Source organism: Esox lucius, chromosome 7 (assembly GCF_011004845.1).
Source record: "Esox lucius isolate fEsoLuc1 chromosome 7, fEsoLuc1.pri, whole genome shotgun sequence".
Taxonomy (NCBI): domain Eukaryota; kingdom Metazoa; phylum Chordata; class Actinopteri; order Esociformes; family Esocidae; genus Esox; species Esox lucius.
In genome coordinates, this window is record NC_047575.1 from 24,467,357 (window position 1) to 24,492,966 (window position 25,610).

The 25,610-nt window shown below is 41.7% G+C and overlaps 3 protein-coding genes across 4 annotated transcripts; 2 read left to right on the forward strand and 1 right to left on the reverse strand.

Moving 5' to 3' along the window:
- Nucleotides 1-402: 402 nt before the first annotated feature.
- c7h11orf54 (linkage group 07 C11orf54 homolog) lies at nucleotides 403-9,363 on the reverse strand. 2 transcript variants are annotated; one of them, XM_034292958.1, is made up of 8 exons: nucleotides 9,235-9,363; nucleotides 4,890-4,988; nucleotides 3,536-3,609; nucleotides 2,050-2,151; nucleotides 1,755-1,931; nucleotides 1,246-1,395; nucleotides 920-1,036; nucleotides 403-812 (listed from the first exon to the last, which is right to left on the reverse strand). In XM_034292958.1, exons 1-8 carry the CDS (start codon nucleotides 9,251-9,253, stop codon nucleotides 648-650), a joined length of 903 nt encoding a protein of 300 aa, XP_034148849.1. In that variant the 5' UTR covers nucleotides 9,254-9,363; the 3' UTR covers nucleotides 403-647.
- On the forward strand, nucleotides 5,455-9,226 carry pho (phoenix). Its single transcript, XM_010870705.5, has 5 exons — nucleotides 5,455-5,777; nucleotides 5,895-6,225; nucleotides 6,375-6,505; nucleotides 6,648-6,693; nucleotides 6,791-9,226. Exons 1-5 carry the CDS (start codon nucleotides 5,575-5,577, stop codon nucleotides 8,927-8,929), a joined length of 2,850 nt encoding a protein of 949 aa, XP_010869007.2. The 5' UTR covers nucleotides 5,455-5,574; the 3' UTR covers nucleotides 8,930-9,226.
- A 963-nt stretch (nucleotides 9,364-10,326) lies between the features above and the next one.
- aspa (aspartoacylase) lies at nucleotides 10,327-24,309 on the forward strand. The gene is made up of 6 exons (XM_010870703.5): nucleotides 10,327-10,926; nucleotides 17,216-17,411; nucleotides 17,927-18,020; nucleotides 20,665-20,772; nucleotides 21,624-21,733; nucleotides 22,000-24,309. Exons 1-6 carry the CDS (start codon nucleotides 10,685-10,687, stop codon nucleotides 22,189-22,191), a joined length of 942 nt encoding a protein of 313 aa, XP_010869005.1. The 5' UTR covers nucleotides 10,327-10,684; the 3' UTR covers nucleotides 22,192-24,309.
- Nucleotides 24,310-25,610: the final 1,301 nt, after the last annotated feature.

Sequence of the window (25,610 nt, forward strand, 5' to 3'; positions counted from 1 at the left end):
CAGTTGCGTCAGTAGAGGGCAGTATCCTGGAGGACGATATGATGGTGAGTAAAATGCCCGTTCAAGGGAAACCCAAGAAGTGGCTCTGATAAACGTTGAGGTACACTACCGGTCCTCAAGAATTTTGGAGCAAACTGAAGTGAATGCATTATTTATTGGAAATTATACATAATTTAATTAGAACGCAGGAAAATCAGTTGATATTTAATTATTAAGTGTATCGTTGTCCTATACATGCAGATGCCACTTGTTAGACTAATGACAGCAAGGTACATGAGTGCCTACTTTGTTGATGATTGTTGGGGGGGGGGGGATTATGACCCACTGGTTTAGGCTACTTATGGTTGGGAACTTGGGGCATGATATTTGGGAGGAAATCTGGTAAATAACACGAAAACCACAGATCATCCAAGAATGTAGTTTATTCTCCAGAGAAAAACATAATGAAATGTCACCATTACTTGATTAAGTGTTCTTGAGATGTTTCTGTGTCATTGTTACCATTGTTTAGTTTTTAATCCATCTTGACTTAAACCATGTGGGGTTTTGTTTTCAAAGAATCAGAGCAAAGCCCTTTTGCCCATGCACAATGTAAGAAACAATCCAGATAAAAAGACTTTGGTGTAACTGTCAACTGTTGTCAGGTTTCAGATGTTGTGGGTTTTCTCTGGCCGGTCAATACGGTAGACAAACTCAGCAGGCAGGAAGTAGCCCAAGTATTCCACAATGTCAGGAGTGGTGTCTGTGTAGTAGTGGCCACCCTCTCCATGGTAACTGAAGCAGTGAGTGTGCTCCACACGCAAGTCCAAACCCTGGATTGCAAAACAAAATATATATATATATATATATATATATATTCACAACATAGTGCAGACAGCAAACAAAATTCTCTTAGAGGCATGATTAAGTCCATACTTACAGGGTCTCTGGAGACCATCACAGACTGGCAAATGAGAGGTGCACTGACTTCAAAGTGTTTTAGCCACTGATTCACCTCTTCGTCAGTGTTGAGTGGGCAGGCTGAGAACTCCCTTGGCTACACACAGAGGGCGCCAGAAATACAATATAAGGGATTCAATATAACATTGGCATCAGTAATACAGGCGGTTCTGAGTTTTGACTATTGGTGTCATTTACTGTTATATCATGACAAACATTTGAATTAATCGCCAATACATGACTTTTGCCTCAAAACTACAACAGAATGTCTGTAAACCGTGTCTACTACATGTTTTGAGTTTTTACCATGATATGGATTTTCGCCTTCCCTTTCTGGATGATGAAGGTTCCCCCCAAAGCCATGCTTTTATCAGGGTAGTGTTTCTCCATGTTCTTCCTCAGAGCACCCACAAGGCTCTCTTCTCCAGTTCGTATTTTGGCTCTGACCTCAATTACCTGACCAGAACAGGGGGAAACTAAATGTTTAGCCCTGATTACTCAACCAGTTCAGAGACACTTCTCTTCTGCTAATATTCGTTGAACTAAAGTAAACATTTCGAAACAAACAGAGACATGGTCTTTATTTGGGTAAAACATTATTTAAATAATGAACATAAAGGGTAAATTCTTCATATTAAATAAATACATAACCCATGGTGTGTATTATTCACCTGGAACACAAAACATGATTATTGCACAATGGTTAAACAGAAATCAAATGAAATCTCACTCTGATATGACTATCAAAATCTTTATTATTTTTCCAAATAGCAAACATGGAATTAATCAAACACCATCCACAATTTATTACTTACCTTTCCAGGCTTTCCTTCACATGCATACAGATTGGCCAGCAGACCGAAGTTGCAGTCTGAGAATTGGTCACTGTATTTCTCCAGCAGGCACTGGCCATCTGCTGGATTGATTGAGGAAATCCAACTGCTATTCACTGCATGCCTCCCCTCAGCTTCAGTGAGCACCAGAGGCATCAACTGTGAGGTGAGGATTAAATGTCTTCAAGTGAGTCAAGTAAGGCCAAGTTGATTAATAAATTAATCCAAAAAAGGTCATACAATATACTGTATGTATGGCAAGATACTTTTAGACTACCTCAGCATTCATTCCGACAGTTTTGGAAGACACAGCTCCTGCACCAAGAATGAACGCTCCAGGTAGCTCGAGGTCTTTTGATACAGAATTCATGTTGTAGTCCTTTGGGTAGAAGTTATATACATTGCTGGATCAATAATTAGTCAACACAAGTCTATCGTTAGTCTATCAATTTGGTCAAGTCATTATTTGTCACCAGATTCTGTAGTGTTTATGCCAGCTGTGCCATTTTTTACTTTTACTTTGTTCAGGTGATGTTAGTCATTACAGTAAATAATACTTTGCTGGCCACTTGTGGGCTTGTATGTTTGGCACGAAAAGCCAAAATGTGAATCGAGACTGCCCGTTAAATACAGCTGAATCCATCCAGAGTCATGAGTGATGGTTGTCTTGTCAAATAACAATCACGATGACTAAATTGTTGGAGCTGCAAGTATGGCTGGAGCTATAAATAACCCCAATGGAATCATAAGAGTCTCTGGAACACATGGATGTGTTTAGTTTTGATGTAAGACGCCCACAAGACATGCTATCAACTAAAAGCTACAGTAACCTAAAGAGTCAGTGGGAAAATCACCCTCATCAGGTGCACTTACAAACACATTCCATAAAAAATTATATTCACTAGAGACTCTGGAAAAGGTTGTGGTTTTGGTTTTTCTGTATTACACCCAGAGGCTAATCTACAATGGTAAGGCTAAGCACAGTAGACTACATTGTGGGAAAATGGACAGTTAGTGTAAACATAATTTTATCCCAAAACAATAATGTAAACATTAATATCACACCCCAATCTTTTGAATACAAAATAGGCAAAGCAGTAAATAAAACAAAACTTTAGTTTTCCCCACATTTTATTTAATACTTGTTAAATTTTGTAGAATATGCTTTCATGCACAATAACAATACATGAAAAACCATAACTTTAGATAGTTATGGTTTTTCATGGTCCACATGCACTAACATGGCATGGAGTTATTACTTTTCTTGATATTATTTACAAGGAATGGCCACTGCTCGAATACACAGTGTGAATGAAAGAAAATTAATAATGTGATACAGTCTAATCTAATACAGTAGAAAATGCAAAGTCATTGTTATAGGGAATGGTTTAAAGTAGACATATGGGTCACTCAGGTGGAATGAGGGAGTACAAATAATTATTGTAAGTTTACTGTTATTTTTTTATTCTATATGTATTATTTTATTTATAAGGATGCATTAGTGTATGATGATTGAGTATATAAAAACATTTGATAACCAAAATAAAATCAATACATGCACTGCCATTGTCAAATCAAATAATTATCCATTCTTTTTTCAGAAAAGCTACATAGGTCCTTCAACAACATAAATACAAAAATGATCTATGCAAAATATATCTTAAAATAATTTAATATGTTAACTTCACAATCACAGAATTTAGTGTATTGGTCCTTTATGTATTCATGTAAAATGACTTCAGTCAGATTTCTTTGTAGCCTACCTTGTCCACTTTCACCAATGGTACTAAATAGGGCACTCCCCCAACATCTGTAATGCGTGGACTGCCGCACAACCCTGTAAGAGGTAAAGAGCAGCTTCATATAAGGTTGTTGGTAACTCAGAGCGTAACAGGGGAAATGCAAGGCAATACAATTTAAACAACAACATAATATGCATATCTCAATAATGATTACAAACGGAATAAACCATAAATTACCAATAAACAAGTGTCAAATCAAAGACTACCTGAAACAACACTACAAACACCCCTCTGTTGACTTCATGAACTAATGCTTGCTATGGTTAAAAACCTAATGTTTTTTTCTGGTTTGTATTGTCTTCTTTCCAGACCTGAATTTTGATGTCAGTGAAATTATTATGTAGAATTTACACGTTGAGTTTCTTGATTTTTCCACCTAGCTTGTTAAAATGTATCTACTAACTTTAAGTTGATCTGAATCAGACAGTCATCTACTGTAAATGAATAAATAATAGCCTACATTTATGACCATTCCTCTATTCAGACTCCAGATCCTTGAGATCTTTTAGTTGGTGTTCATGGAATTCTTCCATTCTAATCAAGGCTTTTCAATTGGATCTAAAGATGCAGTCTGGGACTTCCGCGATTAACAAAATATTTATTTAAACCTTCCATTTTGGGATGGTGGTGTAATAGGTTGTCTAATGTGTACATGATCTACAAGTATAAACAACTATATACGTCAGCCACAAAATTACAAGTGTGAAAGCAAGTGGTTTTGATTACATGGTGCCCAAACTGGCGCATTCATGATGGTACATGAATTTTCGGGGACGGCACTTGACTCGCTCCATCGTAGCGTTAACGTTTTGAGTGAGGTACTTATTTACAGTCTGTAATATGACATGCTCCATCGGCATTACCATCGGTTTTGAGACATAGCCTAACGGTTTTCACCGAGCGTCACATTCAGCTTCGCTGTGGAAAAGACAGCAGGTGTGGCTTATCAGAATCAAATCGTAGCAGTAGGTTCAACGTCCCAGTAGTCGCTGACTCATCCAATTATGAACTCAGCAACCCATAAACTGTGGTTTCTGAATTATCCGATCATGGATAATGAAATTAAATGATCGTATCCAGCAAAATCCACATATCCATAACGAGTCCTCGGCACTCGGCATTAACACACAAAAATAATTAGTGAAATTGGTGGGCATTTGAACTGTATTATCTGATTCCTCCTGATGAATTCCAGTTGGGTAATAAGGTGGACTGAGCAATTTTAACGATCAAAGCGTCGCACCCAAATAAATGTGGCCATACAAGAACACATTCTCACCCCCCAAATATTTTTATAATCCTCAATGCGTGTTACCTTTGACGGGAAATCGAAATGGGTCTTCCGTGAGGTCTGGACAATCCACAACACAAACTTGCACGTCTGCAAAGTTGTTCTTCAGCCCTTTCTGCAACACTAACGAGCAAATAAAAAGTTACAGTAAAGCTTTTGGTTTATTACATAGCATAGCAGCATTACATCCACTTTAGCAATTCAGATAAGCAACATTAATTAATGTTTTTCAAGAAATAGCACAATAAACATTTTGTGATAAGTACACCTTCACATAAATCCTTCAATTCCGGGACAAACAGTTTAAACTTTTCAGTATTGCTGAGGTCTGCCATTCTGTATCCTGTAGGAATCACAAGCCTCGAGCGAATAAAGATCACTTGTTAGGTGCAAGACTATGAGGGAAGCTCAATCTGACATATTTTTTTAAACCTCCTAGAATCCTCGAATGCGGATTGAGAATGGGACGGAAAAAAAGAAGACGCTAGTGGTATGAAATTGAGATCTTCCCAATTAGTAACTCTTTGAAGTATATTAGTTGTCCAACAACTATTCTCTCACGTGACGTGTAACGTCTCCTCGCCTCACTTCCTGGTTGGCCGTATGAATCTAAAGCCATCCGCGTGTGCAGTCTGTTGTTATAAGCGATAACCGCTATATACGCTTGCATTGAAACGGTACCAACCAACGATAGAACAATAACAACAACATGGAAGAAAAGGATGAGCACTGCCGGTTAGACTCAGAAAGCGTTTATGAAGCAGAATCAGATGAACATTCATCCCAGATAGTTCTGGAGACCCCCGATCTGGTAATTGTGAAAGAAATTTCAGAATATTTCGAGGCTTCGATTAATGGTCAGAAACACATGTTGTCTCATCCTGTCACTGACCATGAGTCTTCAGCCGACAGGTAAGCACACATGGAAAGATTAAGTCGGAGTTGTGTCCTCTGCAGTGCTTCTCCATAATGTTTCAATAATGCAATGAAAGTCGCTTATCCTTGTTATAATGCATTGATTCTCTGCAGTGACTCCGCGGACAGCCTGTTCATAACTCAAGCACCAGTGTCTTTGGCCGTGAGGTCTGTGAGGAGAGATCACTCTAGCAAGACGTTAGACTCCTCATGTTCTGTAGAATCAGAGGAGGAAGCATGGGCAGAAGATGGACCTGTCCCTTCCCAAAGGAAGCAGCAAGTCTCACCTGCTGTGAAACATCCCAAGAGGAAAGCAGAGAAACCTGGACTGAAAAAGTACTCCTTTCCCTTCCTGGAGAGGGTATACAGAGGCAAAAGACTATCTAGTCGGGAAAGAGCATACAGAAACACTCACCTACCTCTACGGAAGAGTGTGACCTTTGCGGTAAGTAAGCAACTCCCCTTGACTCAAGTTACTGTCTAGCTTCTGATACTTTTAATTTGCATCATATACAGGCTTAATTTACATGCTTTCCCCACATCTAAATGTTTTTCCTCAGTCTCCCTGACATTAAATCCATCTGTTTCCAATAGAGGTCAGCAATTGGAGGATTTTTTAGATGCATCAAAACCCTGAAGAAGTTTTCTAAAGGAAAAGCAACTTTAGCCCTCGGTTTACCAAAGAGACATCTGGATGACGAAGGAGAACTCTCTCCACTGTCAGAGTAAGTTTCCTGGAAATGTTCAGTGCTCTTTAGCTAGATTTACACTATGACACAGAGTAGAACACAATCTCCCATTGAGCTTCTTTTGAATGATTTTGTATTTTTGAGGTGTATAGTGATGGGTCTTTCTTTGGGCTTATAGACAGGAGAAGGAATGTGACAATAGTGATGATGACATCAGAGTGGTGGTAAGACTTAAAATAATCATATTTAATCTACGCACTTTAGTCTTATTACGTATGTGATTTAGCATTTAATACTGTCAAACATCTCTTTTTCATATAGGACAATTGCCTTTTTACACCATTTCTGAAGAAAACAAATAGACAACCTTGGCATAATCCATTCCCTGAAGCCAGCAAAGCCTCCTCCTTTAAGATACAGGAACTGTGCAAAGGGAAAACACATCTCCCAAGTGTAAAACAAACTCCTTTATGGGAAGACAAAACACCAAAGCAGAGCTTTTCATTGCAAAACAAGTCACAGAAAGATAACATTTCCAAAAAGAGGATTAACCCAAAATCAGGAAGTCGTGTGATGAGAGATTCATCTCATCGGAGTCACAATGAGACTGATGCAGAAGAACCTGAGATAGATGTTGCTGACAGTATAGATGGACAGGAAGAAAATGCCAACAGAGATATTTCATTGACAGACTGGGACACAGTTACAAGTATAGAACTTTTCAGTGAGGAATCTGAGGATGAAGACATAAGTAGGAAACATCTGGCCGTGGAGACACGTTCCCCTAATAATGAAGTGCAGGAAAGTGACCACCAGAACCAGACTAGAGAAAGAGAGGCGGAACCTGAATTTAGAGGTCTCCACCTCTCATTAACAGAGCAAGCCATCACAAATATTGCTGTTAGGGCCGAAGGCCAGAAGAAAAAGCAGAAGGCGAAAAAGAAGTTCAGGGGGAGCGAAAATGATCAAAGTATGGATGAGACAGTTGGTCAACCTCCCTGTCTAGAAGTTCAAAAGGATCAGGATCTAGTCAGCTCTGCGGGTACAGACGCCATACTGGGAGGACAGGCTTCTGAGATCAGCCAGGATAATATCAGCCATTCTGTGTCAGGTGAAGTGATTATGCCACAGAAAAAGAAGAGAAACAAGGAGAGTAGGAGGGAGTCACACCGTAATGATGAAGAAATGGTCACAAGACAGGACCAAAATGCCAAGCTATTATCCCGTGGTGAAGGGGCAGCAATAGTTCTGAGGGATGACAAACAACTGAAGAAAAAAAAGAAAAAGAAAAAGGATAAGAATTCCATAGCACATGACACATCTGAAAATGAACACTTAGATAAACTGAATTCAGAGTCACACGTAGACGAGGCTATAGGAATCCAAAAAGAAAGACACTTTTCAGTCCCCCCAATATATGATGAGACAAACCTACAGGTAAATACTGAGATATGCCAGAAAACAATTGAGAGTTCTATAGTCCAATATGCTGAATTAATAGACCAGAAGAAGCATAAAACTATTTCAGACATGGAGGGTTCTTTGGCGCAAATTAATAGTGCAGTTTCTCTTCTAAAAATTAAAAAGCGTAAAAAGGAAAGAAATTCTTTCTGCAGTAATGAGACTGCAGGAAATTATTCCGAAATGACACCTCTTAGTGCAAGCATTTTATATCCATTTGATGAAATCAGTGAACTGAAGAAAATGCGCAAACATGAGGAAAACCAGAATTTGCACACACCAAAACAGAAGACTGAGAGGTCTGAAGACATGATTACAAGGAAGAAGAAGAAGAAGAAGAAGAAGAAGAAGAGGAAATATTCCCTTGACAATGACACCGTAGTTGTACTTCAAGAGGATAAAACTGAACAACACCATGACACTCTCCAAAGTGCTGTGTCTGACACCACTGACACATTTCCACAAAGAAAGAAGAAAAGTGAGGATAAGGATTTAACAATACCTCTGAACGCAACAGAGAACAATCAAAAGGACCACACTCCATCTCAGAGTTTAGTATCTGAAACTGATGAGATCACAAGCCCAAGGAAAAGTAAGACAAAAAGAGAGAGATCTAAAAACAATTGTCCCATCAACCACGTGGATACAGCAGCTCCCCTGGACAAAGAGAGTATTGTCCTGGAGGAGTGGGAGGAATCTGTATTGACGCCAGTTGACATTGTATCTCAGAGAAAATCAAAGAAAAAGTCTGGCACCCATGTCCAACCTGGGGATAGACTAAATCATGGTGTAGCTCAACTACCCCAGAGGAACAAAAATCCTGCTCAAAATCCTAGCCTGGAAGGAAAGACTGACAACTTGGATGTAATGGAAGTGAGACTGGACGAGGCAAGTGCCGTTATATCCTCCAATAGCAAGAAGAGAAAGACGAAGAGGAAAACCTCTGATGAAGCATATCCAGATAATAATAGCTCTGCAATGTTAACTGAAGCGATTTAGGGTTCTGTGACCCAGTGCAATGAAACCAGTCAGTTGGCAAAAAGAATATATGGAAAGGAAACTAAAAAGAAGTCAGTGGCCCTGCTGGACACAGAGAGAGGACAAGCCGGGGAGATAATGTTTGAGCAAGTGATGTCAGACTGTTTGCCTTTACCACAGAATAATCCTGATCCTGGATCAATCTCTTATCAACTGGTTTCAAAAGCAAAGAAAACGAAGAAACTGCATAATGCAAAACAGGATTTCTTCACAACAGTGGAATAAAATATAAACCTAGCTTTTTTTTATGTGAGGTTATACACCACCTGGCAGCTGTTTGTCCATTGTTTAAAGACATGTATGAAACTTCACAGGGAATGATCAAGTTTATAAGGCACTTTTTATTTCTCCAAAATATTTGGATGGCTAAACATCTTAATTATTTATATCAGGGCTGCCCAACCCTGTTCCTGGAGATATACTGTCCTACTGATCTACTGTCTCTTCAGCCCTGTTTGTGACTAACCTGGTTAAGCCTTTATCCAGCTAATTAGAATCAGGTGTGCTAAATTAGAGTTGAAGAGAGAACCTACAGGACAGTACATCTCCAGGAACAGGGTTGTAGATCTCCAGGACAGCCCTGATCTATATTCACCAATACATAGGGGACGAATTACAAAGATCCTAAATGGAATTCTTATGATTTTTCATAAATCTCAGGGCCCAATATCCATATATTATTTATTTTATTTAAACAATGAGAAACCAGAAAGCTCAGTATTGGGTACTGAAATTCTTTACCGTTTTGTTGTCTGCTTGTTAATCCACTTGATTTATGGGCCAACCTAAAATTATGGTAATGTAAGAGCAGGCTAAATGTAGTTACGCTTTTGCTCAGTTTTCTTGTGTAATGTAAAAGATCTAACCACTATTCTCGCGAGGCCATACTAGGCTACCCTTGCCAATCGATTATTCTGTAGAGCAACGACTATTTTCATTTGATTAATATGCATGCACATATATATCTGCATATATTTAGATGATCAGTAAACGTGTTCAGAGTTATGTACCGCATATTTTGTATTTAATATAGATTATTTTTATCCTACCCTGCCACCTAGTGTTCATTTTAAGATCAAGTAGCCTTCCATACTGCTTCAAATCGTTGTTATTACAGTCGCTCTTGATGTTTTTTTTAGGCCAACCGCATTTCTTTTGTACTGCCACATTAATGAGTAACTAATCTTAACATTTGGTTACATTTGTTTATTGTTCTGTTAATAACTTGAGTTTCATAAAACATGACGAATGTCATTCCCTTCAGAACATTTACGTAAAAATGTTGTGCTAGATGTCAAGTCAAAACCAACTCCCTTAACTTAGGATGGAAAATATATCGCTATTGCAAGAGAAAGGGGTATTATATAGTTCGTTGTCATTATTAAGATTGCGTGTGAACAGGCTTTATTTGGTAAAATCCTTATCCCAACCAATCCATATCAATCCATAACCTTTGTCGATGGATAGGCGGCTATTGTGGGAGGATCTCAACCCTCTCAAGTAATGTACAACACGACACAGTTATGTTGGATGAGTCGTCACAATAGTCCAGCGGCGACATTATGTAAGTGTGCAACCCGAACAGCAGTCATTTAAGAAACGTCAACAGTGTTTTTATAGCCCTTGCAACTTTCCGCGGCTGCTTTCCGAGTCCTCAAACTCGCGCTTTCTGAGGCCTTTTATCAACTCTTGAATATTCCAGCACTCACCACCACTATGACTTCAATTAGCAATGTCTCTTGTTTTAACGAGGCCAGAAGAGTTGCTATTTTTGGAGGCACACACGGAAATGAAATGTCAGGCATAACGCTTGTAAATCTATGGATAAAGAATGGGAAAGAGATCCAAAGAAAGGGAGTTGAGACGAAACCCTTTATAACGAACCCAAGAGCCGTGGAGAAATGCACTAGATATGTGGACACAGATCTGAATCGAGCGTTCACGACAGAGAATCTCAGGTAAATTGCAGGGACCTTTGACTCGTATTAATCTGTCTCTACCATGTTATTTAGTTTCTAATATTAAGTCATGTATATAATATATACACTGAACGACATTGTCCAGAGACAAATATGGAAATGCAATATAGGTGTAGGATACTTGTGTTGTCGCGGCATAGGAATTCGTGTTTTGTTAAGCAGTTTACACAATCCCTTATTTTAGAAATACTTAAGTTTTTATTGTTACTGTACACAAAGACAGATGATTTTCAGCCAGCCTCTGGGCAAAACGTGAGCAGAACGTGACTGAATTCCAAATGAGCTTGGAGTTTTTTCAAGTGCATGACCGTGGAAGAATTGGACTGACAGACGTTAATATTTCATAATACTGTACAGCTCAACTCAATTTTAGCCTACTTGTGAATGATGTATAATTGTTTTGCTTCTACATTAGCATTAATTGCTAATTCTTAATTGAAAAATATGGCAACAAAAATAATGTATATGGAGGTAAAGCAAGCACCACATATCTAGAATTCGTCATACAAGTTTGTTGTTGATCCATCTGTTTGGTTTGCTAAGAAGATTACCTCCTTGAAGACATTCTTATTATAGCGTTTCTATTTATATCAGACCTATGCACAGAGCTTATTCCTAAATTAGATGCTGGTAGTCATTCCTCTACTTATTTCTTTGGTTTTATACTGCCTTTCACAAACTCTCTTCCCATTAGACATTTTCATAATCTGGCATTTTGTCTTGCGTAGTCTACTAAGGGTGAATAAATTCATATTACCAGACCTACATGTCTCCATTGTGCTTCATGATGGTCCTGACTATCCGGACATTGCTAGATATGCAGTCAAAAGGGGAGTTGGGCATTGGGGGGAGAAAGAGACAAAAATGTGAAACACAGCTGCACAGGTGCCATTATGCTGTTGGTGCAGCTTGGAGAACATGCTGGTTCAGCATGTGAGCATTTGTTGTTTTGGAATTGTTAAAAAATTGCCCCTCCAAGAACTGCCACCTTAACGTGGTGGAGGGGTTTGAGTACCCGAGTGACCCTAGGAGCTATGTTGTCTGGGGCTATATGCCCCTGGTAGGGTCTCCCAGGGCAAACAGGTCTTAGGCGACGGGTCAGACTAAGAGCGGTTCAAACCCCCCTTAATGAAGAACAACATTATGAGTACCGTGACGTCGCCCGGTATGGCGCAGCCGGGGCCCCACCCTGGAGCCAGGCCCGGGGTTGGGGCTCGTATGCGAGCGCCTGGTGGCCGGGCCTTCCCCCATGGGGCCCGGCCGGGCTCAGCCCGAACGGGTGACGTGGGGCCGCCCTCCCGTGGGCTCACCACTCACAGGAGGGACCATAAGGGGCCGGTGCGAAGAGGATCGGGCGGCAGTCGAAGGCAGGGGCCTAGACAACCCGATCTCTGGACACAGAAACTAGCTCTAGGGACGTGGAATGTCACCTCGCTGGCGGGGAAGGAGCCTGAGCTAGTGCGTGAGGTTGAGAGGTTCCGATTAGAGGTAGTCGGGATCACCTCTACGCACGGCTTGGGCTCTGGAACCACACTCCTTGAGAGAGGATGGACTCTTCACCACTCTGGAGTTGCCCATGGTGAGAGGCGGCGGGCTGGTGTGGGTTTGCTTATAGCTCCCCAGCTCTGCCGCCATGTGTTGGAGTTTACCCCGGTGAACGAGAGGGTCGTTTCCCTGCGCCTACGGGTCGGGGATAGGTCTCTCACTGTTGTTTGTGCCTACGGGCCGAACGGCAGTGCAGAGTACCCGACCTTCTTGGAGTCTCTGGGAGGGGTGCTGGAAAGTGCTCCGACTGGGGACTCTATTGTTCTACTGGGGGACTTCAACGCCCACGTGGGCAGCGACAGTGACACCTGGAGGGGCGTGATTGGGAGGAACGGCCCCCCTGATCTGAACCCGAGTGGTGTTCAGTTATTGGACTTCTGTGCTAGTCACAGTTTGTCCATAACGAACACCATGTTCAAGCATAAGGGTGTCCATCAGTGCACGTGGCACCAGGACACCCTAGGCCGCAGGTCGATGATCGACTTTGTTGTCGTCTCATCTGACCTGCGGCCGTATGTCTTGGACACTCGGGTGAAGAGAGGGGCGGAGCTGTCAACTGATCACCACCTGGTGGTGAGTTGGATCCGATGGCGGGGGAGAAAGCTGGACAGACTCGGCAGGCCCAAGCGAACTGTAAGGGTCTGCTGGGAACGTCTGGCCGAGTCTCCTGTCAGAGAGATCTTTAACTCCCACCTCCGGCAGAGCTTCGACTGGATCCCGAGGGAGGTTGGAGATATTGAGTCCGAGTGGACCATGTTCTCCACCGCCATTGTCGAAGCGGCCGCTCGGAGCTGTGGCCGTAAGGTCTCCGGTGCCTGTCGAGGCGGCAATCCCCGAACCCGGTGGTGGACACCGGAAGTAAGGGATGCCGTCAAGCTGAAGAAGGAGTCCTATCAGGCCTGGTTGGCTTGTGGGACTCCTGACGCAGCTGACGGGTACCGACAGGCCAAGCGGGCTGCAGCCCGGGTGGTTGTGGAGGCAAAAACTCGGGCCTGGGAGGAGTTCGGTGAGGCCATGGAGAAGGACTATCGGCTGGCCTCGAAGAGATTCTGGCAAACCATCCGGCGCCTCAGGAGAGGGAAACAGTGCCCTACCAACGCTGTTTACAGTAGAGGTGGGCAGCTGTTGACCTCAACTGAGGATGTCGTCGGGCGGTGGAAGGAATACTTCGAGGATCTCCTCAATCCCGCTGTCACTTCTTCCATTGAGGAAGCAGAGGATGAGGGCTCAGAGGTGGACTCGTCCATCACCCGGGCTGAAGTCACTGAGGTAGTCAAGAAACTCCTCGGTGGCAAGGCACCGGGGGTGGATGAGATCCGCCCTGAGTACCTCAAGTCTCTGGATGTTGTGGGGCTGTCTTGGTTGACACGCCTGTGCAACATCGCGTGGCGGTCGGGGACAGTGCCTCTGGGATGGCAGACCGGGGTGGTGGTCCCTCTTTTTAAGAAGGGGGACCGGAGGGTGTGTTCCAACTATAGGGGGATCACACTTCTCAGCCTCCCCGGGAAAGTCTATGCCAGGGTACTGGAGAGGAGAATACGGCCGATAGTAGAACCTCGGATTCAGGAGGAACAGTGTGGTTTTCGTCCGGGCCGTGGAACACTGGACCAGCTCTATACCCTCTACGGGGTGTTGGAGGGTTCATGGGAGTTTGCCCAACCAATCCACATGTGTTTTGTGGATTTGGAGAAGGCATTCGACTGTGTCCCTCGCGGCATCTTGTGGAGGGTGCTTGGGGAATATGGGGTCCTGGGTCCTTTGCTAAGGGCTGTCAGGTCCCTGTACAACCGAAGCAGGAGCTTGGTCCGCATTGCCGGCAGTAAGTCAGACTTGTTCCCAGTGCATGTTGGACTCCGGCAGGGCTGCCCTTTGTCACCGGTTCTGTTCGTAATTTTTATGGACAGAATTTCTAGGCGCAGCCAGGGGCCGGAGGGTGTCAGGTTTGGGGACCACACAATTTCGTCTCTGCTTTTTGCAGATGATGTTGTCGTGTTGGCCCCTTCTAACCAGGACCTTCAGCATGCGCTGGGACGGTTTGCAGCCGAGTGTGAAGCGGTGGGGATGAAAATCAGTACCTCCAAATCCGAGGCCATGGTCCTCAGTCGGAAAAGGGTGGCTTGCCCGCTTCAGGTTGGTGGAGAGTGCCTGCCTCAAGTGGAGGAGTTTAAGTATCTAGGGGTCTTGTTCACGAGTGAGGGAAGGATGGAACGGGAGATTGACAGACGGATCGGTGCAGCTTCTGCAGTAATGCAGTCGATGTATCGGTCTGTCGTGGTGAAGAAAGAGCTGAGCCGCAAGGCGAAGCTCTCGATTTACCAGTCAATCTACGTTCCTACTCTCACCTATGGTCATGAGCTTTGGGTCATGACCGAAAGGACAAGATCCCGGATACAGGCGGCCGAAATGAGCTTTCTCCGCAGGGTGGCCGGGCGATCCCTTAGAGATAGGGTGAGAAGCTCGGTCACCCGGGAGGAGCTCAGAGTAGAGCCCCTGCTCCTCCACATCGAGAGGGGTCAGCTGAGGTGGCTTGGGCATCTTTTTCGGATGCCTCCGGAACGCCTTCCTGGGAAGGTGTTCCGGTCCCGTCCCACCGGGAGGAGACCCCGGGGAAGACCTAGGACTCGCTGGAGGGACTATGTCTCCCGGCTGGCCTGGGAACGCCTCGGTGTCCCCCCGGAAGAGCTAGAGGAAGTGTCTGGGGAGAGGGAAGTCTGGGCATCCCTGCTTAGACTGCTGCCCCCGCGACCCGGCCCCGGATAAGCGGAAGAAGATGGTATGGTATGGAATTGTTAAAAAAGGCAAAAGAGGAAAGACACATTTCAGCTCTCCAACGGTGTTGTGTATCAGTAGCCGGGAGAGGTTGCATGCAGCAAACTAAGAATCGTTTAAGATTGGCTTCGTTATTATAGTTGAAAATCTTAAAAAACGTTGTACTTAGAATTGCAAGGTTGTGTGACTATGGTTCTTAGAAATTGGCTGCGTTTGAGGGTGAATAAATACTGTGTAATTTTGTTCTTCAAAAATGTGAATGTGTTCCTTCACAAGAGGACCTTACTTTGCCAAGCATTATTGGAACTTAAGTTCAAATGTGTTTTGATGAGAGGAAAGGTTCACTTTTTTGGCTATGCACACCATTGTCAAGTTTGGCTATAAAAGGGTGCTGGATAGAAGAAAAACACCTGATATACTGTACACAGTAAAATATGCTAGTGCGTCATTGATGCTTTGGCGCTGTTCTAGTGGTATAGGGGCTCTTAGTGGCATACTTCCACTAAGTACCAAGGTATTTTAACCTAAAATCAGTCGCCTCTGCCAGGACATTGAGACATTCCAATAAGCCAGTGACCCCCAAAATACATAAAAATCAATAAGGAAAAATTGTTGCGGCACCAGCAAATCAGTGTTTCAAAATGGCCGCCTCAATCACCGGTCTTGAATCTAGTTGAAAACCTGTGGTCTGATTTTAAAAAGGGCAGTCCACAAGCGCAGACGTAAGACTATCAAGGACTTTGAAATGTGCTGCATGGAGAAGTGGTCCAAGATAACTCGGTGTGCGTTAATCTTGTCAGTCTTTACAGGAAGAGGCTCAGAGCAGTTGACCACTCCAGTGGAGGCTTTGCAAAATGTTGACTATGGGGGTGCCATAGTGAATAGTCCGATGAAACAACCACACAACTCTGACATTTTCAAAGGACTAAACATGGGTATTGTGTTAAAGGGGCGGTTAACTAAATGTTATAATTCTATTAAAGATGTGTTACTTCAATACTCAACTTTGTGTCATGTTTTGCAATACACATGAATTCATTGCTAACATCTGTGGTGACATTTCTTAACATTTGTCATGCGATTGTTTGATATTAAAGTATTATGTATATTAATGAGGATAAAGCGCATGCACAGGGCATCGGCTGATGGTAGTTATTGGGGTTCACATAATGGTGGATGATTAATATGATACTGAAATATCGTGTCAACATTAACACCATGTGATTTAGAGTTTACAGTTTAGAGTTTACAGGCAATTTAAAATATTAAACACATACTGTATTCTTAGGATTCAACTGTGAAAAGAAAATATAAAAGATAGACATCCTGTAACATTGAGAGTATCTTGACAACATGGCAACATGCAGTTAACATTACCTCAAGTCTGTATCTGATAGGAACCTGCACAGCTTCTACCCTGAAGCCATAAGTTAGTTGTTACCAAATATTTTTTCAATACAAAAGCGCTTGTAAACCTATTCCTATATTGTCCCAAGTGTTGCATCATACGTTCATTAACTGTTGCTGACTCTTGATGTCTAGACAGTATTTCCTTTGTGAATCAGTAATGTTAAGTCAAGGGACATGGAGTCCAGATCTAGAACATTAAGATGATGGCTCTAAAAACCCGTTGCACAACCAGCTGGAAAGTGTTTCCTGTCAAGGCTGTAGCTGAGAGGGAGTTCACCGTTTAATTTTTTATGGCCAGCAAGTGACAACTGTTTGGTGAAAATGGGTTAAAGTGTAAGTGTTCAATATCAATCATTAACAGCCTCAGTTTTGTAGCCCTGTTCTAGATGACAATGTACTTCCATACAATTAACCAGAGATATTGAGTAGCCTGTTAATGTCAGTTTAGTTGGGATAAGTTACAAAACAAGCTGATAACTAGTTAATTGGCATTGGACAAAACTAGCTGTAACTGGTTTATGACCTGTCAGTGGGTTCTCCACAGCGCCCCTAGTGGTGACGACCTGCCATATGAGGTCAAGAGAGCCCAGCAGATCAATGAGATATTTGGACCTAAAGGAAGCCCTGATGCCTATGATGTCATCTTTGACCTCCACAACACCACCTCCAACATGGGTTGTACACTCATACTGGAGAGCTCCAAAGACCATTTCAACCTCCAGATGATGCATTACATTAAGGTGAACTTGGAAAGTCTTTACTTGCTGTGCCACTTTCTTAATTGAACAGTCCTTTTCCATCTTAAACTTGGCTTTTTGTAAATTCCTAACTTTCCTATTAACAGCACTGCAAGAAAAGTAAACATGTGTTGCTATGGATAAACCTTGTTAATGACATGTCACAAGTGATTTGTTGTATGAATAATAAATTATCTTATTGATCCAATCATATGGTTATTACATTTACATTTTTATTATTACATGTATGTAAACTAACTGTTAGTGCATTCTAATGGTAAATGTGTGGTAACTAGAGGGAACCAAAAGTGTCAGGATCAAAACATTTGACTAATGTGTAGAGGATGGTTAAATCCATATAGGTAATATTGACCACAGTAGGGTCTTATAAGTGTTACATTTAACACAGTTATGTTGAACATTTCCCATACCTTGTCCTTACTACACTGGAAATAAAATTAGTTTAGTGTTGAGGTTGTATGTTTGTTCAGCTTTTGAGACGTCTTTATGTCATGCAGAAAGCCATAGCTCCAGACAGTTGTCCTGTTCTCTTGACTGAACACCCGCTGCTCAAGTATTCAACTTCACGTTCTGTGGCCAAGCACCCCATCGGTGAGTTCAAAGTCTAGCCCTAAACTTCCAGTCCTTGATTGAAACAATAACAAAGCGTTGCCTGGCCTCTGTTTTTGGAAAAGGGATTGAGCCTTAGAGAAATGTAGCCAATCACAAATGTATGGACAGAGTTATGTGTGCAAGCACTGACCATGAATCATCAGCATACTGTAGGTATCACTCTACTGGTTTGGATTCAAACACCTCAGTTCACTGAAACTGTAGTCAATCCTGCTTTAAAACAAGGCCAAGTGAAACGACCAGCCCGCCAGAAGCGCCTGCAGTTTAAGAGTCCACCTAGGGAACCTCTCTTGGGGAGGTTGTGTGTTAAGGTTTGTTTTGTGTTGTGTCTGTTTGTATTGCTAGCTTTTTATTTCTCTTTAGCCTGGCCAGGGTTTGTAGTGAACTGGGGAGCTGTCCGGCCCCAGAGTGCCACCTTTTTTGTGCTACAGCATGACTCTGTCAAGGACTGTGCATATTTGTGAATGTTTTGCCACTGTTAAGCCCAGATTGACTAGGGAACTCTGTGACTTACACCTGCTGGGCTTGATGATTTTTTCCCCATGGCTGTCACCTGATCAAGAGCTGGTGTGGCAGACATTCAGGAAGGGAAAGTGGTCTGTGGCAAAACACAAGCCTTACATGCAACTCACATTGCAAGAAAATGCACAGCTTGCTGTAATTGTCTGTTGGAGACTAAGGCACCTTTCTAGGGATGGGTGCCATCCATGGACTTGATCCAGCCCGCACTGGACATGGTTTACTTGGAGGGTCTGTCACTGGACTTGGTGTGCTTGGAGGGTCTGTCACTGGACTTGGTGTGCTTGGAGGGTCTGTCACTGGACTTGGTGTGCTTGGAGGGTCTGTCACTGGACTTGGTGTGCTTGGAGGGTCTGTCACTGGACTTGGTGTGCTTGGTGGGTTTTCCACAATTAAAGTTTAACTTGCTGGCAATTGCAGCGAGTTATGTGCGAGCATCCCCAGGACTGTCTCTCGTGGTTGTGGGTTTTTTCAGTACCTGGGACATGGCTTTGTCTCTGGACATATTATGTGTTCCTGGGGACTCATTGGCCAAGTTATTGGTGACTTTGTGCCAAATAGAGCTTTTACATTTAAGTTAATGTGCTATAGGAGTTCAGCTCGCCCATTCATGTCTGAGGATTCTGTGCCTGGTTGGTGTGATATGCCCATACATGGACCACACCCAAGGGTTCCATTCCTGAGACCTGTTTTGTGTCTGCGGTGTTCCACCTGGCCGTATTCAGTGTTCCACATGGCCCGATTTCAGTGTTCCACCTGGCCGTGTTCAGTGTTCCACCTGGTCGTGTTCCACTTGGCCGTATTCAGTGTTCCACCTAGTCGTGTTCCACCTGGCCGATTTCAGTGTTCCACCTGGTCGTGTTCAGTGTTCCACCTGGTCGTGTTCCACTTGGCCGAGTTCAGTGTTCCACCTGGTCGTGTTCCACCTGGCCGAGTTCAGTGTTCCACCTGGTCGTGTTCAGTGTTCCACCTGGTCGTGTTATATGAAACACACAGTTCCTGAAAGGGTGCATGAGTCATTACACAAAGGCTCCATGCTGTCAAGTCACAGTGAAAAATGGCCCTGAATCAATGTGATTAGCTGTGATTTTAACACCTGGAATGCAGGGTTTCCAGTCTGCTTTTGGCCTTGAAGTGTATGCTACTCCAGGGATACTATCTGGAAGAGTGTGAGCTGAGTTACACATGTACATGGACAGTTCCTGTGGGTTCCTCTTGTATGAACACTTTGTTTGACTAATCCAGCTATAGGGGTAAGGAGCACACTAAGCAATGTGTGTTAGGTTAGACTGTGAAGGTTATCCCTATTTCATATTATGGTAAGGGACAGTTATTAGCTTAGGGGGGTTCATGTGTCTTGAACTCTGTTCACAGCAATTTGTGCTGTGGCAAACTAGTATTCACCACATGGTTTTGTGAGGTTTTATCAGCTGTATAGCCCCGCCCCCAGCCTGGGGCATGGTGTGCTATGGCTGAAAGTTGATGGGGAATGGGGGCATGCAGTTTTGCGCATGACTTAGAGTCCTTATGGGATCTGTTGATCCAGGGTTAAGGGCTGATCCCAGACTATGACCCAATTCTACTAGGATCTCGTTGCAAGTGGGATATGCAAACATTCTCCAGTTCACGCATGAGTATAATACACTTCGTACAGGACGATTATAACCACTTAACTGTGTAACCCCTGTTCTTGGAGGGAGGACGCGCAGTTCATCACCTTGTTAGCCCTGCGCTGTGCATGCGTGATTAAAAAGTGGTTCCGGATCAAGCAGAGGGGAACTTCTTTTGGCCTCAACTTTATAACATGAGAGTGAAGTAAGATATTGGAGTCATACCTTGTTCCCATCCTGAGGAGTGTAGAAAAACCTTACGTTTTAAACATGTTTTGTGGCTGTACAGTGACTGTTGACATTTCCATTGTTTACTAACATTGGCGTTATACCTTGTTGTAAAATGTTATGCCACTTGCATAAGTTGAACTGCATTTGGAGGAGCTTGCAGCTGTTTATGTAGTTGTGTAATTTAATGCAATATTATTATATTTTCCATTTTATTCAACTAGTCAAAAATATGCAATTAATATACATTTTGACTGTAATTTCAGGTCTAGAGGTTGGCCCACAACCTCAGGGGGTTTTGAGGAGCAACATCTTTGAGTCTATGAGGGTGGTACTAAAACATGCCCTGGACTTCATTGAGCTCTTCAACGAAGGTATGTAGCATTTATGAGAGCTATCTGGCGTCATGAGCATCACTAGACAAGTGGGTTAATTCCGTGCTTTTGTGAAATTGCTCAAGGTTGAGCAAGTTGCTTTTTCCTGACAGGCCACTTTCTTTGGTCGTGACATTTGTAACCTCTTTAGAGCATTCTTCCTCTTCAACTATTTCATAAGATCCCCTTCCAGATCCTTCTTTCCTCCAAAGGCAGTGTTGGCAACTTTGTGGGTATCATGCAGCTTGTGTATATCTAGCTGTTATTGCAAAATAAAAAAACATGAATTAAGCTTCAAAACTAATAAATATGAATAAAGCTAAATCAAAGCATTGTTGCGGTCCTTTCACTTTTAAGGTATCAAGCACCTTAAAATTGAAAGGGCCGCAACCATACTTTGCTGCCCTTTTGTAATCAAGCTGTAAATGCCAAAAGTAAATAGAGGTTTCTGTGCTCGTTCAAGGCCTGCAAAGCTGCTGAATGGCATGCTTGTTGGAAGTTGGTTAGTTTCCATGTGATCAGGAGCCAGCAGGGTTTTCTAATGTGGCGTCCTGAGGTCTGGCGTCCAGGGACCTCATTGGGCCTGATGAATGCCCTGTGCCTTGGGGCATTGCATTGTGGTTTCTGTTCTGAGAACTGAACTGTCTTCCCAAGCAACAATTGGGAAAACTGTCTTTTTTATGATTACCAATTTGCAAATACAGATTGAGTCGGGGATTAATTAATCTTTACAAAATAACATTAGGTATACATTCTAGGAAAATTATTATAGATCATCCCCGAACTTTTGAGGATTGTTGTAATTGCCAATCAAGAGTGCCCACTAACAATTGATGGTTTGTGTTGTGTAGGCTTGGAGTTTCCACCTTGTTCAGTGGATGTGTTCAGAGTTTGGGATAAGATGGACTACCCCAGAGACACCAATGGCAACATCATTGCTATGGTGCACCCTAATCTACAGGTTCAGAACGTTTACATTTAGATTATCAATTACTTACTAACTTTTTGGTATCTTTCAGCTGCATGTATTTTTGGCCCAATTTGTGTTACATTTTAATTTTGTAATAGACTTTACTTGAGGGTTTATACAGATAGCCCAAGGCTGTCTTGGACTAGACTGGGGATGCAGTTTGGTTCTATTTCTCACTTCTAAATGTTGAGCTTTAAATGTCCTCTACCTCCGCTCTTAGCTTTAAATGTCCTCGTTGTTGTTCCTTCTTTTTGCAGGACTGTGACTGGGAGCCCTTGAACCCTGGTGACCCTATGTTCCAAATGTTTGATGGGACAACCGTCCGCTACGAAGGTGTTGGCACCGTCTATCCCACGTTTATTAACGAAGCTGCTTATTATGAGAAGCAGCAGGCGTTTGTAACCACCAGACGAGAGACCTTAGTAGCTGGGGCTATCAAAAAGGCATAGTGTGTTGTAAGCCCCAGCAATATTTTATATTATTTACAATTAATCTTTATAATGTTATATTTATACACATTATTTGTAGTTTTCCTAAATGACACTCTTTAAAAATACATTATATCTTTCTTACGGCTTATTAGAGAATTGTTTTATACTCTCTTTACTTGACTAATTGATATGTTGTTATAAGGTCCACTAACTATGCAACGTACAGTCACTGTGAATAAAGCCACTGCTGTTTTATAATGAAATGAAATTCCACATAACTGCTCAGGAAGTTGGGCTGTTTGCTATGAAATCAAAATAATAACCTACAACATGTGACTATTTATGTTGCATCTATTATGCTTACAGTTAAGTTGTTACAACCAATAAGCTAGCGAGCTTGGCCTTAAAATACAATAAAAGAAGCTCATTAATGCTACCAAACCTCTCTATACAATCAACGCTACCTAACCTCTCTATACAATCAGCGCTACCTAACCTGTTCTAACATTTCTGTTAGAGCGGGATGATAATGACCACTTGCAAATAGCTGATATTGCTTATTATGATAATTAGCCTAACCAAATAAATGTTAAAGATTCAGTCTGTTTTTTTGCCACTGGTTGTAAAAGTGGCGCTGTGGAGCTACAGTAAAAGGGTTCCCTAAATATTGTGTGCTATGTCATGCCATGGACACCACTGGAATTTCATAGCTAACTGAGGTATGATCATACTTATAGATTACACACACATTAATAAGATGTTACACATCAGCTCAAAATGGAAGATTTATTAAATTATTTGGTTAATCGATAAAATCCCAGACTATATTTTTAAGTTTGGAATTGAACACAGTTGCTAACAGTTGATTGTTAATAGGACGACTGATGGCTACATCAATCATACTAGATGTGTGTTAAATATGGTGCACATCAATGTTTAAAAAAGTGTTATATTTAACTGCATCACATCAATTGGCAATTTATTGCAATATGGATATTTTTTTCTCAATATGGCCCAGCTCTAATTTATACCATGTTCTATTAAGGTGCTGTTACTATTGTCCAACTGTGGCCTTATAAGTGATTTCTATGATAATTGCATAACATTTCTGAGGGACAGTGTAATTTGTTTCCTAAATGTGGAATAAATGAAGATGATATTTTGATATGAAGTTGAGTTATGTAAAGGTTATTTATTTTTCATGTGACTTGTGTGGTGTGTTTTAAACATGTCTATTTACATGTGTATGGTCTCTGAAAGTAAACGTGTTATGACATAGTTTTTATTTTTGATGTGCTGTTAGTGGGATTTGATTATGAAGCCTGTCATGAAATACTGTATGTATTATACGATCATTTCCTTTGTGTCCTACACATTGTACAATACTTTCCAGTGTGATTTTAAGACTTCATCCCAATCCCTAAAAACAGAATATATTTGTGGTATATGCCATGAGTTTAAAAAAATAAGTGATGCAATAAATATTAATGTTTGCGTTATACCACCAGTAATTTGATCATAGTGGCTTTTATCATAAAATTCTGATCGTTGAATAAAAAACGATTAAATACTGTACGTATGATACAGTGCTTTTGTCATTATGCAAAATGACCACAAGAGGGTGCCACAGCTCCATTAACAGCCCATTCATATGTCATTGCAGTACTAAAGGCCTAAATGGTCTTGAGGTCAACAAATCATATTTGTATCTTTTTCAGCAGTTGTATGCCAGTCAATTTGCCAGAAACATTCTGAATTATTTAACAGGTGCCTCACCTCTTCACATTTCTTGTTTATCTGAGGATATTATTTTTGCTACAATATAAAAAAATATTTTGTAAATGTGATTGGCATGGGTATCTGTTAAACATGAAATACATTTTGCATAATACTTTAGTATTAATTATATTATTAGGAGAATCCAAACAACTTGAGGGGGAGAATGATCTTCTAGTTCTGGGCAAGGACCCAACAGGCCACTCATACCCAACAGGTCATTTATACCATCTCCTCAGTGATCTTTGTTTTGGTTTCTATTGGAAGGCATCTCAGATTTACTGGAGGTTTCTCTTGGCGGGTGTTCAAGTGTATCATTGGTTGGATGCATCCTTGTGTAATAGATTTCAGATGATTTCATCAAGTATTGAGTTTCTTATTGAAAAATGTTTCATGTTCATGTTGCAAATATTGTCGGGAAGTGTGAGTCCATGCAATGTATTAGTGAGGTGTTTTTTCCATAACTGTTGGGACAAAATCACTACACACAATGGTGTACAATTTTAATATCCAACCCTCAAGTGCTATACAGCAGAAAAGCTAATTTAGAAGAAAAGCCTTTTCAGTTTAGTGCTTGTCTCGTGTGTTTGTGTGAAAGAGATGTTTTGCACACTGTTTCCTCCTAGTCCTGATACAGTTCTGTTGGATCAACCACCAATCAGATAACATGAATAGATGGACATAGAACATAAGGCAACAGTTTAGTCGAACTGAATAATTCACGTGATAATAGTCAACTGTGTACAGCCTTGGTTAGGCTTTCTAAATGTAATAAATTACTGTTACTAGAGTACAAAACTGTAAGCAGCATTCTAACTTTAACATAACCCAAAATTCAGTGACGTAATGACTCCTCTGAAGGGGCATTAGATGAGGACCAACATGTCATCATAATTGTATCTGACTTGTGGCCCGACTTGATTTAAACACACACTTTTTTAATGCTGGATTCAATGTAGTTCAGGAAAAAAAGTAATGCACAAATTTAATCATCTGCTTTTTCAAAAAGGTCAGTAATGTGAAAATGTTTTGGGCATTCTATGCTTCATCAACAAACGAGGGAAAGTGGGAAAGACAGCGAAGATGGAGTCTGCTGAAATAGAAGCAGGCCGGATTTGAACCTATGCTGCAGCAGTACATGTGCATCGGAGATAACGGCATAGATTGCCTGACCACTTTAGGCCACAAATGATCTGTAATCTGATTATGATATTTATTCTGGGAACATGACGTATTGCAGTTAGTTTTAAAAAATCAGATTACGTATCTGATTACATGAAAGCCTAATCAGTTACTCCCCCACCCTGGTAGGCTGCTAGCCTAAAGCACTGGACTGGAGAGCTACATCTCTTTAGTTTAAAAGCAACTCACAACTCAATGAACTTTATGAAGAAACTCGTGCATTAGACTTCATAAAAATGTGTACAGTGTAAGTACACCCAGTTCATTACTATTTTCGCATTGCTGGCTTTGCAGCTCTGTCTGAACGTCATGATCTTAGTCGGGCGGCCTAATCGATCAGATTACAAATCACAATCAGAAAGGGTTTTATTGCCTAGTAAGTTTCACAACAAACAAAGATGTTCTTTTGGTGCAACAATTAGTACAAAAAGGAATAAGGGAAGTAAAAACAAATATAACTGTGCATTAATAAATTACAA